Source organism: Sturnira hondurensis, unplaced genomic scaffold (assembly GCF_014824575.4).
Source record: "Sturnira hondurensis isolate 20B ecotype Veracruz unplaced genomic scaffold, ASM1482457v3 Scaffold0017436, whole genome shotgun sequence".
Taxonomy (NCBI): domain Eukaryota; kingdom Metazoa; phylum Chordata; class Mammalia; order Chiroptera; family Phyllostomidae; genus Sturnira; species Sturnira hondurensis.
This window is the reverse complement of record NW_028090067.1, coordinates 7,699,512-7,712,639: the sequence shown is the minus strand read 5'-3', so window position 1 is coordinate 7,712,639 and position 13,128 is coordinate 7,699,512. Positions and strand designations below refer to the sequence as shown.

The 13,128-nt window shown below is 39.0% G+C and overlaps 1 protein-coding gene across 4 annotated transcripts in view; it reads right to left on the bottom strand.

The window, feature by feature from the left end:
* Positions 1-620: 620 nt before the first annotated feature.
* NR1H4 (nuclear receptor subfamily 1 group H member 4) overlaps positions 621-13,128 on the bottom strand; it is a 54,395-nt gene continuing 41,887 nt past the window's right edge. For 2 of the 4 annotated variants that reach the window (XM_037067896.1, XM_037067895.1), the window contains 2 exons: positions 3,633-3,746; positions 624-2,281 (listed from right to left, as the gene is read on the bottom strand). In XM_037067896.1, the coding sequence (XP_036923791.1) occupies positions 2,043-2,281; positions 3,633-3,746 (353 nt within the window). In that variant the 3' untranslated portion in view covers positions 624-2,042. Of the gene's footprint in view, positions 2,282-3,632; positions 3,747-13,128 lie in introns of all 4 variants that reach the window. The other 2 variants (XM_037067894.1, XM_037067897.1) reach the window with 2 other exon arrangements.

Here is a 13,128-nt window from a genome sequence, read left to right as displayed (position 1 = left end):
GATCATATTGGATGAGGGTGGGCCCTAAATCCATTGAGAGTGCCCCTATAAAAAATTATTTTAGTTCTATATGAAGGGAAAAGTTCTCAATTTCACATATGAAAGAAGAAAATAATTGGCTCATGTAATTAAAATCCCTTGATAGAATTCTCTAGTTTTAGGCAAAGCTTAATCTAAGGTTTCAAATAATGTAACCTGAATCCAGTCTCAAATGACTCTGCTGTTTAAATTGGCTTTATACTCACATTTCCTCTGGTTACAAGATGGCTTCCAGCAGTTCAAGTTCTACATTCTCTTAAATTCAAGTGTAACCAAAAAAAAAAAAAAAAAAAGAAAAAAACAAGGAACTTGAGCCAGGCTCAAGTCCGAAAGCATGAACCAGTCCACAGCCACACCACCCTGAAAGCACCCAGTCTCGTTTGATCTCGGAAGCTAAACAGGGTGGGGCCTGGTTAGTTCTTGGATGGGAGAAAACATGAACCACTGTAGGTGCTTCAGAAAAAGGAAATTTAACACAGGAACCTGGTTTCATAGGAGAAGAAAGGATGAAGACAATGAACAGGAGCAGATGAGACAACCCAGAGATGAGCAACCCTAAGTGGTTGCTAAGAAGCCACTGCACTTCTAGGGCCTGGAAGTTCAAAAGAGGAATCCGGAAGGCGAGGCCTTCACCAATAGGGTAGGGTTTGCCCAAGAGGGGATTCAATCATTACTAGAGATGCCATGTGAGGCAGAGAGCAAGGGAGAAATACCCTAGATTGTCCCTTTCTGTCCTTCCATTGATGTAACCTAGTCACAGCTAGCTGACAGGGAAACCTATAAAATGCATCTCCCAACCCCCAATGTGAGCCGAGGTAATTTCTGTGTCTCGGTCATCTTCGTATTCTCCTGTGGTGTTCAGCAAAAGAGTCTTGTACTTAGTGGGGATTCAAGTCTCTGTTGTTGGAGCAGGTGGAATCCAACTGATGCAGCCCCAATTCACTCTCTTTTCCACTGACTAGCTAATTTTAGGACTTCAGGGTTGCCCCAGGATTTTAATACAAAAAAAAAAAATGCCCTTTGCTTGCTAAGCAAGCTCCATTTTGGCTGACTTCAGGAGAAAGGGAGATATAAGCCCATTACTTATCAAAGGTGTTTTATTGCATTCACCAAAGGATAATGGGGAGAAGAATGCAACAGTATAACAATGAAGGAAGGAAGTGAACTAATTCCTGCTTTGGAGTAGGTATACAACAGCTGTGCACCTGGCTAACGGGAGTGTTTTCCAAAAGTAAAGCAAAACAAAACAAAGAAATGATTAATTATATGCACTGAAGTCAACAGTGAGCACTTTTCAGAGAGAAAAGGAAATCTCCCATCACTGGAGTTATTTGTAAATGCTGCCTCAGGAAGAAGACTACGGGAAGTATTCCTCCTAAAAGTGTAACTAATATGGATAGGGATATTTCATGTGACAATCATTAATTTTTCTGTACGCTATTCTCTTTGAATGTCAAAGAAATGATCAGAAGGTTACTACAAGTGAATGAATGTTCCCTGGGGCTTCTCCAGGGATGAAAAATGTACCATTTGTGTTGTGAGAGTTAATCTTTTTATAAATTATCCCCTCAGGCTCAATAGGGTGTCATTTGTTTGTATATTTTTTCAAATCCCGTTTCCAAATGAAAGCTTGTTGCCATTATATTCAGTTTATTGCCAAAAGTACACACACTGTTTAATAAAATATATACGATAAGGGAAGATGAAGAACAAAATGAGATTTTCCCTATTTCAACATAAAGAATTGAGGTAATCATCAATTTTATTAGGCAAACAGGGCATGCCAATCAGAATAAAAGATTCCCTGACGCCAGGTCAAATGCAAAGTAGAGAAAGTAATTCTGCCTTGCCCCCTGTTTACAGTTGTGGAAGTTATATAATTACTGCATAAATACTCATCAAAATTCTTGTGTGAAACCAGGTACAAATGAAATAAGGGACAGCTCCACCTCACACTGGTAACACGCGGACCACGGAGAGGCAGCCCGCCCCTGCGGTGCGCATCACTGCACGTCCCAGACCTCGCAGAGCAGCGGGGTGAACTTGTGGTCGTTGACCCGCCAGGACATCAGCATCTCCGCGTGGTGGTGATTGAACGTCCGCAACTCAGTCAGGCGGCCCAGGAGGCAGGCGAAGTGCTGAGGGTTTTCCGGCTGGTGGATCTTGCACAACTTCTGTAGCACATCAAGCAGAGGCTCCTGCAGCTTCTCCACGGCCTCTCTGTCCTTTATATATTGCCTGTCTGTTTTGACGTTGAAAATAAAACCACAAAATTAAAAAGCGGAATGTTCGGCGTAAGTATATCGGATCGTTACCCTTTCCTGAAGTAGAACTTACACATGTTGTACATTTGAAATGCACGACACTGGATGAATTTTTTCCATCCAGAGGGAAAAAAATCCATGGATTCTTCCACTGGATTTGCACTGGATGAATTTTTACACACACATTTAATCACAGCCAGGTCATTTAGTCACACTCACTTAATCACAACTAGATCAAGATACAGAAAATGTACTGCCCTCAGAGGCCTCCCTAAATCCCCCTTCTGATCAGTGCCCCGCAAATGACCTGCATGGTAAACGTAAGCGTCATTTCTGGGGGCACAGCCCTTGGACCGGGATTGTGGGGTCATGGGGTTTCTGCGTGTGTAACTTTAGTAGGTACTGCCAACATGTTTTCCTTCATCTTAATTATAATTTTTTGGTGAAACAAAGTAACAACTAGCTTCTGACAATACCATGTATAAAACGGCTTAAGGCCACAAATTATGAACGTGGCATCACTTATACCAAAATAATTAAGCGAAAAAACATAGAAAAATGTATGTACAGAGGAATTCATTTCAACATTGTTTAAAACAACAGAAAATTGGAGACATTCTGAATATCCAAACATATGGTATAAATTAAGTAAATGATTGGTCATCAATAAAATGGAATATGATGCGTGCATGACAATAAACTTTTACCAGTATAATTTTGTAATGACACGGGGAAAGACTTTTAAATAAAAGTACACTTTTTAAAAAAGACAGCATGTTTTACATTATGCTAAAATGTTTATTGCAATAAATTTAATTAAAATTATAAATAAATAAAAACTAAGCTATAAAAAGTGTACATATAATATAATTCAGGTCCCTGCCCATATCCCGAGAAAAGCCTTCCCTGACCACTAACTAAAGGGACTCGACTGTCCCTTTGTAGTTACAAGTTATTTTTGTTTCTTCACGTACTGTCGTCTTCACCCTACTAGAGTGTGGAGAGCTCCGTGTCCCTGTGTCCTGCCCGTTTCTTCACCGCCACATCCCCCAGCGTCGAGAGCCATGGTTACTGCATAGTGAGTATTAACAGTGCATTTACTGAATGGATGTGAGGTTTTGAAAACAGGTTGAGGAGATATACACTGATGTGTAACCGTGGTTCAGTGTGAAGCTGTGGGGGTATAGGCATTTTACTTTGTTCTGTTTCTGTGTTTTCCTTTACCTGTGTCAGGAAAACACAGAAACATTTTCTTTCATAAACAGTATTACGATTATATTTTTAAAAAGAACCAATAGCATAAAAATAAAAATCTCACATTGAAATTACCTGGAGAGAGGATAACAATTGCTGTAAGCAGAGCATACTCTTCTTGAGTCATTTTTAATTCTGCCACACTTTTATAGAAGCTAAACATCGGTGTTATATATTCATCAGCGATACCTGTGGGGTGAATTTAAAAACTGCAGAGGTAAGGTTGTTGAAGAACTGAGAGGTGTAAAATTACAAACACACGGCACACAGATGTTAACATTTGCACCCATATGCGCACATTTAAATAATACTATATATTACATGTTCCAGCCAAAGAAAGGACAAAGAAGGTCAGATAACAGCATCCTCAAAATACAACTAAATCAATGATTTGTATGCCTTTCATTTTGACAGTGCCTTTGTTTTAGTCACTACTGTCTAACAATAAATGATAATGTTCCTGAATTGCCAGAAGAATTGTTGAACTTCACCATTTTCTACATGGGATTTATTAATCTTTTATATGTTAATATCTCTAATTAGGGCATAGATAGCATCTTAAACAACCCCCCCAAATTATTGTTCTTCAGCCCAGAAGTATAAACAGTTCCACTTAATAATGGGTAGAGTTCTTATCAGAGTTTTCATCTCTCTCTGAAGTACGAAACCTGTTTACACATCGCCTACTAGGCACTGGTATTTGGCTGCTCTCTTCAAACTCAACATGTCAAAAATTAAAGACACCATGCGCAGAACTAAACTCTTCATCTTCCTTCAAGTCCACCTCATTCCTCGTGTTCTCACCCACCCAACTGCCCCTCCTGCAAACTGAGATTCAGCGTCCCTCTCACTTGGTCAGGTGCTAACTCCAGGGATTAAACCTGCTACCTCTCACATAAGGGCTCCCTTTCCTCCCCACTGCCCCTGGAATTAGTTTAAGTCTTGATTCTCTTCATCTGGAATCCTGCAATGGCCTCCCCAATGGTCTTCCTGTCTTCAGTGTAGCCTCCAGAGGGCTTCAGCGGAAGCCCATCCCGGACCTACCTTCCTACATAATTCAAATCCCACCCCGACTTCCCACTTTCTACAAACCTTCGAAGACTCTCCCTGCTTTTGCATAAACATTCTTCCTTTTTACATAGGAAACTCCAGGACCTGCCCCTGCCTATCCCACCGCCCACTGCTCACCCACATCATAATCTAGGAGTTCACAAGTATTGAGTAGTAGTTATATATTGGGCAATGTTTCAAATACTCCTCATGGCATAGCTCATTTAATCTTTCTAACACCCCATGAGACAGGTACAGAGAGGTTACATAGTTTGTCCAAGGACACACACCCGGTGAGAGGTGGAACTAGAATTCAAACCAAAGCCAGCAGGCGCCAGAGTCCTGGTATTCATTTGTGACTAACCTGCTGCACCTGTCCACCATACCACACAGCCCTTATCACACAGTCCAGCTGTGCTCAGCCATTGCCATTTCTGTATCTGCTGTTCTCTCTACTTGGAATATCCCCTTCTTTCTTTATCTAGCTTACTCCCCTTTATAATTGAAGACTCCTTTGTGTCACCTTCTCCACTCATTCAACAAATATTAGGTTGGTGCCTGTGCTGTGCACAGAGCTCTTTTCCACTCCAAAAGAGCTTTGACTGGGAAATGCAGAGGGAAAAAGAAAGCTTATGATGTGACCTAGGGGTGGATTAAAATGAGCATGAGTTCCCAGGACCGGGCCAGACCAGACTGCCCTATTCCACACCCAACCAGATCCAGAGCCATAGAGCTTTGGTGATTCAAACCAGGATAAAACTGGATTCCAGATTCCAGAAGGTCTAATTATCATCTAATATTACATCTCACAGAATCAGAAAGCCTAAATCCTCGCCTTTACTTATTTACTTTGTTTCCTTTTTATTGAATTTATTGGGCTGACACTGGTTAACAAAATTATACAGGTTTTGGGTGCACAGTTCTACAACACGTCATCTGTATATTACATTGTGTGTTTACCGCCCAAGTCCAGTCGGCTTCCAGCAACATTTCTCTCCCCTGTACCCTCCTCTGCCTCCCCCCGACTCCTTCTGCCCTGGGCAATACCCACACTGTTGTGCTTGACCAAGAGTTTTATCTCTTTTTAACCCTCACCTTTAGAGGAACCTAAAGAAGTGTGCCATACTGACCCCTTAACCCTTCCCTCTTTAGTCAAAACGCCACGCTTTTCTCCCCTTTGACTTTGGATTCTTTAAGCAACTCCAGGGGGCTCTCTTAACAACAATGTCTTTGTTGAGTACCTTGGGGATTACACCATGTGGAAGACGATCCTCTATCCAGCTGTTTCAGATTGAACTGAGTACCCACAACCAACCTAGACACAACTTAAAATGCAGAGGGTTGGAGTGTGAGTCTGGGAGAACCAGTCCTTTCTTCCAACAAACATAGCAGTTAAGAGGTACTGAGCCAGCTCTGAGTTCGAAATCTGATTTATGACTTGATCATGGCATACTACCTAATCTCTTTAAGCCCCAGTTTCTTCATCTATGAAAAGTAAATTACAATAATAGTAAACCCTCCATAGATATCAGAGCAAATAATTAAGATAAAAGCTATTATTATTGTCATTCAGGAGAATTGGATTAGCACACTATTTCCATCTCAGTCTCAATCATTTTAATCTTAGATTAAGCTCATAAATTTTTGTGTTTGCAAAGCTATGTTTTGCTTTGCTTTTACATTCTTCTGTTCCCTAGGGAGTAATACAGATCGACTGATCAGTGATTTGCCTCAGTATTTCTTGAGGTAGTAAAGCTAAGCTAAGATCTGTATTTTCCTGGTAAGGTTGTTCTTTTACACCTTCAAACAATGGCAGTCTTTGGCATTTGGGGACTACACAATCAGCTGTAGTTATCTAAAACAATAACTCATGACTGTGCTATTATTTTAAATAGTAGGTGAGGATTTGGGAATAATATTAGACACAACTGGTTTGAAAATATTTAACTTTTAGAAATCATCTTTGACTACCTAATTTTCTATTTTACTTATCTTTATAAATGCCAAATCACCTTTCAAAGATGTTACTTCTACTGGTTATGTAATTGCAGTTGATAATTTTGGAAAAAAATAAGTTAAAATGCTTATTACAATTTTTCATCTTATACATGTAAAGAACAAAAGTAAACATAGAGAAAATGTAGAAAATAAATAACAGAAGGGTTTAGAAAAGTAATTTTCCTACAAGATGAGTCCAATATAAATCTGCTTTTGAATTAGAATCAATAATCAGAATTAACCACAACAGCGTAAACTAAGTGGTGTATTAAGTTTCTATGAACAGCAATTTCTAGCATGAGAAGTGTAACAATAACATCAGCCTGAAGGGGCAGTGTTTTCCCATTTTCCTGCTTCCTCCTTTCTGGAGACTGGTTTAAGGTTTGTTCCAATGGTTTATGCCCAATTAGCTGATTTTTTGGTCACAAGGTGGGGCTATTCTCTAACTTAATCACAAAGGCCACTATGAAAATGTTAAAAGTAATGAAAAAGCATTTACGTTTCTATTCTTCTATTTCTTCTTTTCTTTGCTTTTTTTTAAAGTTTTCATGTTTTTATATATTTTTAAAAGAGATCTTTTTTTAAAAAAAGTGATTGATAAATTAATTGTTCAATGGTCAGAAATATTCTTTGAAAGAATTAACCATTTGGTAGGATTAACACTATGCTGTTCTAAGTTGTTATTTTAAATATAAATGCCTTTATTTATATTTAAATTAACTTTCTAGTTTTAATCGGAGACAAAATGGAGCTGAGGCAAGTGTGTGTATGTGGGTGTGTGTATTACATGTAAGTGTGCATTTTATACAAGGGTAGGATGTCATGCTAGGATGCCCCATCAAAGCCAAGGTGAAATTGGGTTTTCTCTCTGGAGCTTTCCCTGTCACAGTGGAGCAGAATTAGTCACTCCCTTCTGTATGTCCCATTCTATTGCACCTGTCAATTCATTTCTCTCCATCCTGTGAGAGTGTGAAATAGCATATAAATTTTATGACAGCAGGAGCCAATGCTGTACCGGTGCCTGGCACGCTGCCGGGCCAGCGAATGGTGCTCCACAGACATTGGGCATTCATGTGCGTCTCCTTGGTAACTAACATCCTGCTGGAGACCTGACAGGGGATTAATAAATGTATATTAAATTAGGCAATATTATATTCTGCTAGTATTTTTGTGATGAAGGTGACATGGTTATAAAATGTAAAGGGGGAAAGGGATGCCATTAAGACAATGGATACGTTCTCGTGGTGCTAACAGACTGGCCCCCGCCTCTGTACCACTGCTGTTGTACTGAGTCATCTGTGCCACAGGGTTCGCCTCGAGTAAAAAGCTGCCAACAAATCAGCAACTCAAAAAAAACGATTTACATTATAAAATATTAAATGTAAAACATTTCATAAATAATATACTTTTCACTAGTCCTAGTGGCTTAAACTTTTCTCGCCACGTTAGACCTCACCAGTGCTCTCAGGAGCCAGCAGGGTTTGGACCATCAAGTTCCAGATTCATCTCAGTAAAATTCACTGAGTTCTGCACACCTAATAGGTGCCAGGCACTCTGATAGTGCTGGGAATAATCCTGGAGCAGTTAACAGATTCCTGGGAGACGCAGATACAGAAACAAATACGTAATGCCCAAAATGGAACACATTTAATGGGCTTACACAATACGCTGAGCGCCAGTGGAAATACAGACTCTTTTATTACCTTAGTACTTTCTCTTATTTTGAAAAAATGTTCTTCCTTTGATTTGAGCCCCAAATTTGTCCATGCCAAAATTATTACATGACCTCTTTGAAAAGCAAAAGGAGAGGTGTTAAGAGTTGTAAACTCTAATGTAAGCACTTACCTTTCTCACAAAGATTCTGCCATCTGTTTACATTTCTAACCTCTCTTTCAAAGAGAGTACTGGAACCATAGCTTACATCTGCTTCTTTAGAAAAGTTAGTTTATAGTATTGCTTTTCATTTGTTTTCAAGTCTAAGACAGTAAATTCATATATATTTAAAAAGCAGAAAAGTAAACATACTATAGTCTATACAGTATACTTTACTATGCTAATACTTTACTATAAATTATGACTTTATCACTCTAGTAAGAATTCCTCCTTTCTCTGACCTCACTGTCTCTACTCGTTTTATCATTTTCTCAAAAACCACTGGAAGTTGCTAACTGTGCTTATACTTTATCTCTCAACCAAAGGGCAGGAACCATGTCTTACTGCTATTTATATTCCCTACCAGCTGATAGTGGGCAAATATTAGATCTTGGTGAGTGACAGGTGTAACACAGAGAAAGACTGCATGGCTTTGAGTGAAACAGCTGTGTTCATTCTGGCACTCTGCTGATTTGATTAACTGTATGACCTTGGGCCAGTCATCTAGCCTCTCTAAGCTCATTCTCCCATCTACAAAACAGCAGCCCAGCATCCACCTCCAGGGGCCACTGGGGATACAATGAGGGCATATGTAGAAGCAAACCATTGCAACGACCACAAGATACACAGCCACCCCGATAAACCCTTACTAAACGGAACATTTCATTTCTGTCTGTTACAGAGATCAAAAAGGCCACAAAATACTATGAATTTCAGAGGTTATTTATATTTTAATTAACAGAACAAGTTTCTTCGGTTTGTGAGAGGTTATTGCTAATTTCTTTGTTAAAATGTAAACTCAGTGTTAGCAAGCCTATTTCAGTCCTATTGTAGTTTATAGTATTATATGATTATTCCTATTTTTACTAAAAATTTCATCTTAAAATCTAATTTTCATAAAACTACATTAGGAATAAAGAAATTGATGTACTAGAATTATGGGGAAGCAACTTAGCCACAGGTTATGTCAGATGAGTGTTCTGAAGCCTCAATTCACGCAAATAAACACTGTAACCTTCATTAAGTAAATGCATCTCAGGAGACAGTATCTTAGTGCATGTAACTGGGATTTAGTAACAGCAGACAAAGGAGTATGAATTTGGAGAACAAGAAAAGAAATTCACACTATATTCTTTAATGAGTTGTGTGGGCATAAACAGGACAACTGAGATATTATGTTACCATGGAATTAAAGGTACAATAGAAATAAGAATGCGTTATATTTTCATAAGAGTGAAAAGTTATTCTAAAAGGTCATCTTGCAAGATCAGGTTTTACGTGATGTGTGGAAGAGCTAATGTTCTGAAAATTCACTGGGAGGAGCAAATTCATACATATTAATAAGTAGAACCATAATCATAGATAATAAAAGACTAAACAGCATGTGAATTTGATGCTTTTTATTTTCACAATATGTGGTTGATGTTTGGGTAAAGTATCTTACTATGACCTGAAGGAGTGTGTATTTACTTATTTATAGAGATCACCCGCGAGAAAACTTTGATTTTGAACTTTTCTGAAACTTGCAGAATCAAGTTCTGAAATTTATGTTATTGAGCAAGATTTTTCTTTTTGCTTACATATTTTTAACCTGCAAGGCCCTCACCATTTCTCACCTAGTTCCTGCATCGGTCTCTTCACAGGTGTCTGTGCTTCTTGTATTAATCCTTCTAAAGTCCTCCCTCACATTACTGCTGGGAAGATCTCTCTGCAGTACCTCTAGGGTCATGTCACATCTACTCAGAATATTACAAAGGCACCACGTTATATAAGGAATACATTAAAGTACGGTACTTTTATGGCATTCGACATCCTTAATAATCTAGTACTTACTATAATTTCAGCTTCATAAATATTATTTTTAAATAATATTAAAGTCCTTGTGAGTCCTATGCATGGTTATTTCCTCTCTCACTCCTTCACATCTCTGTGCTCCCTATTGTTATATTATAATGGCTATATATCTTTGGAATGCCTCCCTCAGACTTTGGTGGCTTGACAAGTTCCCAAACCTCTTCCATGATTTAATTGTCAACTTTCAAGCCTCTCTAACTCACCAAACAGACTCACACTGGAAGGCAGGGATCGTCACAAGGAACAAGACTGAGCCAAGTTCCTAGAATTAGATGCAATATAGGGCGCCCCAGAGTTTGCTGAGTCTGGGGCAAGACTGGACCTGTCGGGGTGAGTGGCGTGTTCTATACAAGGAAAGAACCATCTGAAAAGAAAATAAATGTCTAGACTCATAGCTTCAGATAATCCGCCCACCCATCCACCCCTCTACCCACCCGTCCGTCCGTCCATCCATCCATCCATTTCACAGATGTTTGTTGAGCACCCACTCCAAGCCAGGCATATACTGGATACTTAGGATAAAATACTAAGTGAAAAAAGAGGCACCCCCCTGCCTACAGCTTTTAATATCAAAATCCAGGTAAAACTGTAGAACAAATACTAAAGTTAGACATGATTTCTAAGAGATTAAACTATTCATGGGGTATATTTCAATAGTTTTTAATAAAAAAAGGGGGGACATACCGCTGACCAGTAGTGGAGCCTGGATTCAAGCCAGAATCTTAATCACCACTCTCTACTGATGTACAAACCAAAAATACATCAACCAGAGTAATATCCTCTGATAGTTAATGAGTTATAGCTGTAAAATTAAAACTATTTCATCCCAGGAGTCATCATTTGCTTTTATTTTACTAGTTTTTTAAAGGCTAGATTAGACTCCCACATTTTCTTAAATACTCGCAGGGTACAGAAACCAGGACCCAATCACTGACCAGGTTAGGCTGGCGAGGCCAAAGCCACGGCTCTGTTTCGCACAGAGAAGGAGCCAACAACTCACATTCAATAGCATGAACTAACAGATGCATGAACATTCAGCAGTTTCCATCCTTGATTCCTTCCTAAGGTGAACTGTTGATTACTGATCACAATTTTAAGATCGAGATATTTTCCCATTAATTAGTAACTACTACCCCCTGCCCCAATCAATGGGCATAGTGTCAGTTAAACAAGATGAGTAAATTCTGGAGATCTCTTATCTGTTCGACATTGTACCTATAGTCAACAATACCACTTAAACTCCTGTCAAACGGGTAGATTTTATGTTAAATGTTCTTACTACCACAAAACAAAATAAAATAATAAAATAAATCAGGATACTTAGCAGCTGATCAAGTGACTGGCTAAACCATCAATCAGGAATATTTACTGAGAACATTACATTGAGAAGAATTAAGAAGAAAAGCAATAAAAGTTGTAGAACTCAATTGTGCCTTGTTGGTTACCTGATTCAACCCTTCTCCCTTACTCCTAGTCTCCTAGAGACAGACAGACAGACAGACAGACAGATGCATGCAGATGCACACACACTATAATTAAGACCCTGAACAGGTAAGTGATACTAGTGGTCTGGGACCAGAATCCATATTTCTCAACAACACAATGTCTTTCAAACAGTGAAAAGCTGCAATAACATATCTCTTAGCTCCTTCTCTTCCTCTCCATTTCCCCCAGCAGCAGGGGTCACATTCTTGGTATCCGCCGCCTCCTACCAGATGTCTCCCATCCTGGCTTATCCTAACATTGCTGGGAGACTTGTAAAGCATGCTGATGTTTTTTTCCCTTCCTGCTCAAAAATCTTTAATGCCTCCTATTATGTAGGAAATAAAGGAAAAAGGCTTTAGCCAAGCATTCAAAGCCCTCAACACTTTGGCTCTGACTCTGTTTTCTTTTTATCTCTTTTTAATATAACTCTTCATTCAATCAAAATCGACAATTCACTCTGTGTGCATAGCCTGAGCTTTCTTGCCTCAGACCTTTTGCTCCTGCCAGTTCTCATCTCCTGCACCTCCACTCTGAGCATCACATAAAATATCATTCACAGTCCTGCAAAAATGCCAACGAAAACTTTCCTGACCCCTCCCAACTAGAAGTCATCTCTCTGTTATTTTTTCCACATTTTAACTATCTCTGTACAGTTCACATCTTCCCACTAGACTGCCAACTTCTGAGGGGAGGGAACATGGCCGATTCCTCTACTCACTATCCCCATAGTACTTTGCTCTTATGGACTTGATAAACTAAAAAAAAAAAAAAAAATCAATGGGTATATAGAAATAATGAATCTTTTAAAAATGTTTTAAAATCTACCAATGATGCTAATTATGCTTTCAGTCTTAAACTAGGGGAGAAAACATGACTATGGTAAGGCTGCATTTAAGAATAATTTTTTATTTTCTTTTTTTAAAAGACTTTATGTATTTATTGTTTAGAGAGATGGGAAGGGAGGAAGTGAGGAAGAGAAATATCCATGTGTGAGAGATACATTGACTGGTTGCCACGCCCCCAACTAGGGACCTGGCCCATAATCCAAGCAGGTGCCCTGACTGGGAATCCATCCAGTGACCCTTCAGTTCGTGAGGCGGCACTCAAGCCACTGAGCCACACCAGCCAGGGCAATTTTCAACTACTTTACTTATACTGAAGATACAAAGCTGCCTGAAAAACCTGTCTTCCAATCTCTATTTTATAAGACTGGTTTTGTAAGTATTTAAACTTGTGTCAGTCAATTATAGAATAATAATACTTCAGGAAAAAAACACCTTCAAAAGTCATCTCATCACATTTATACTCCCAA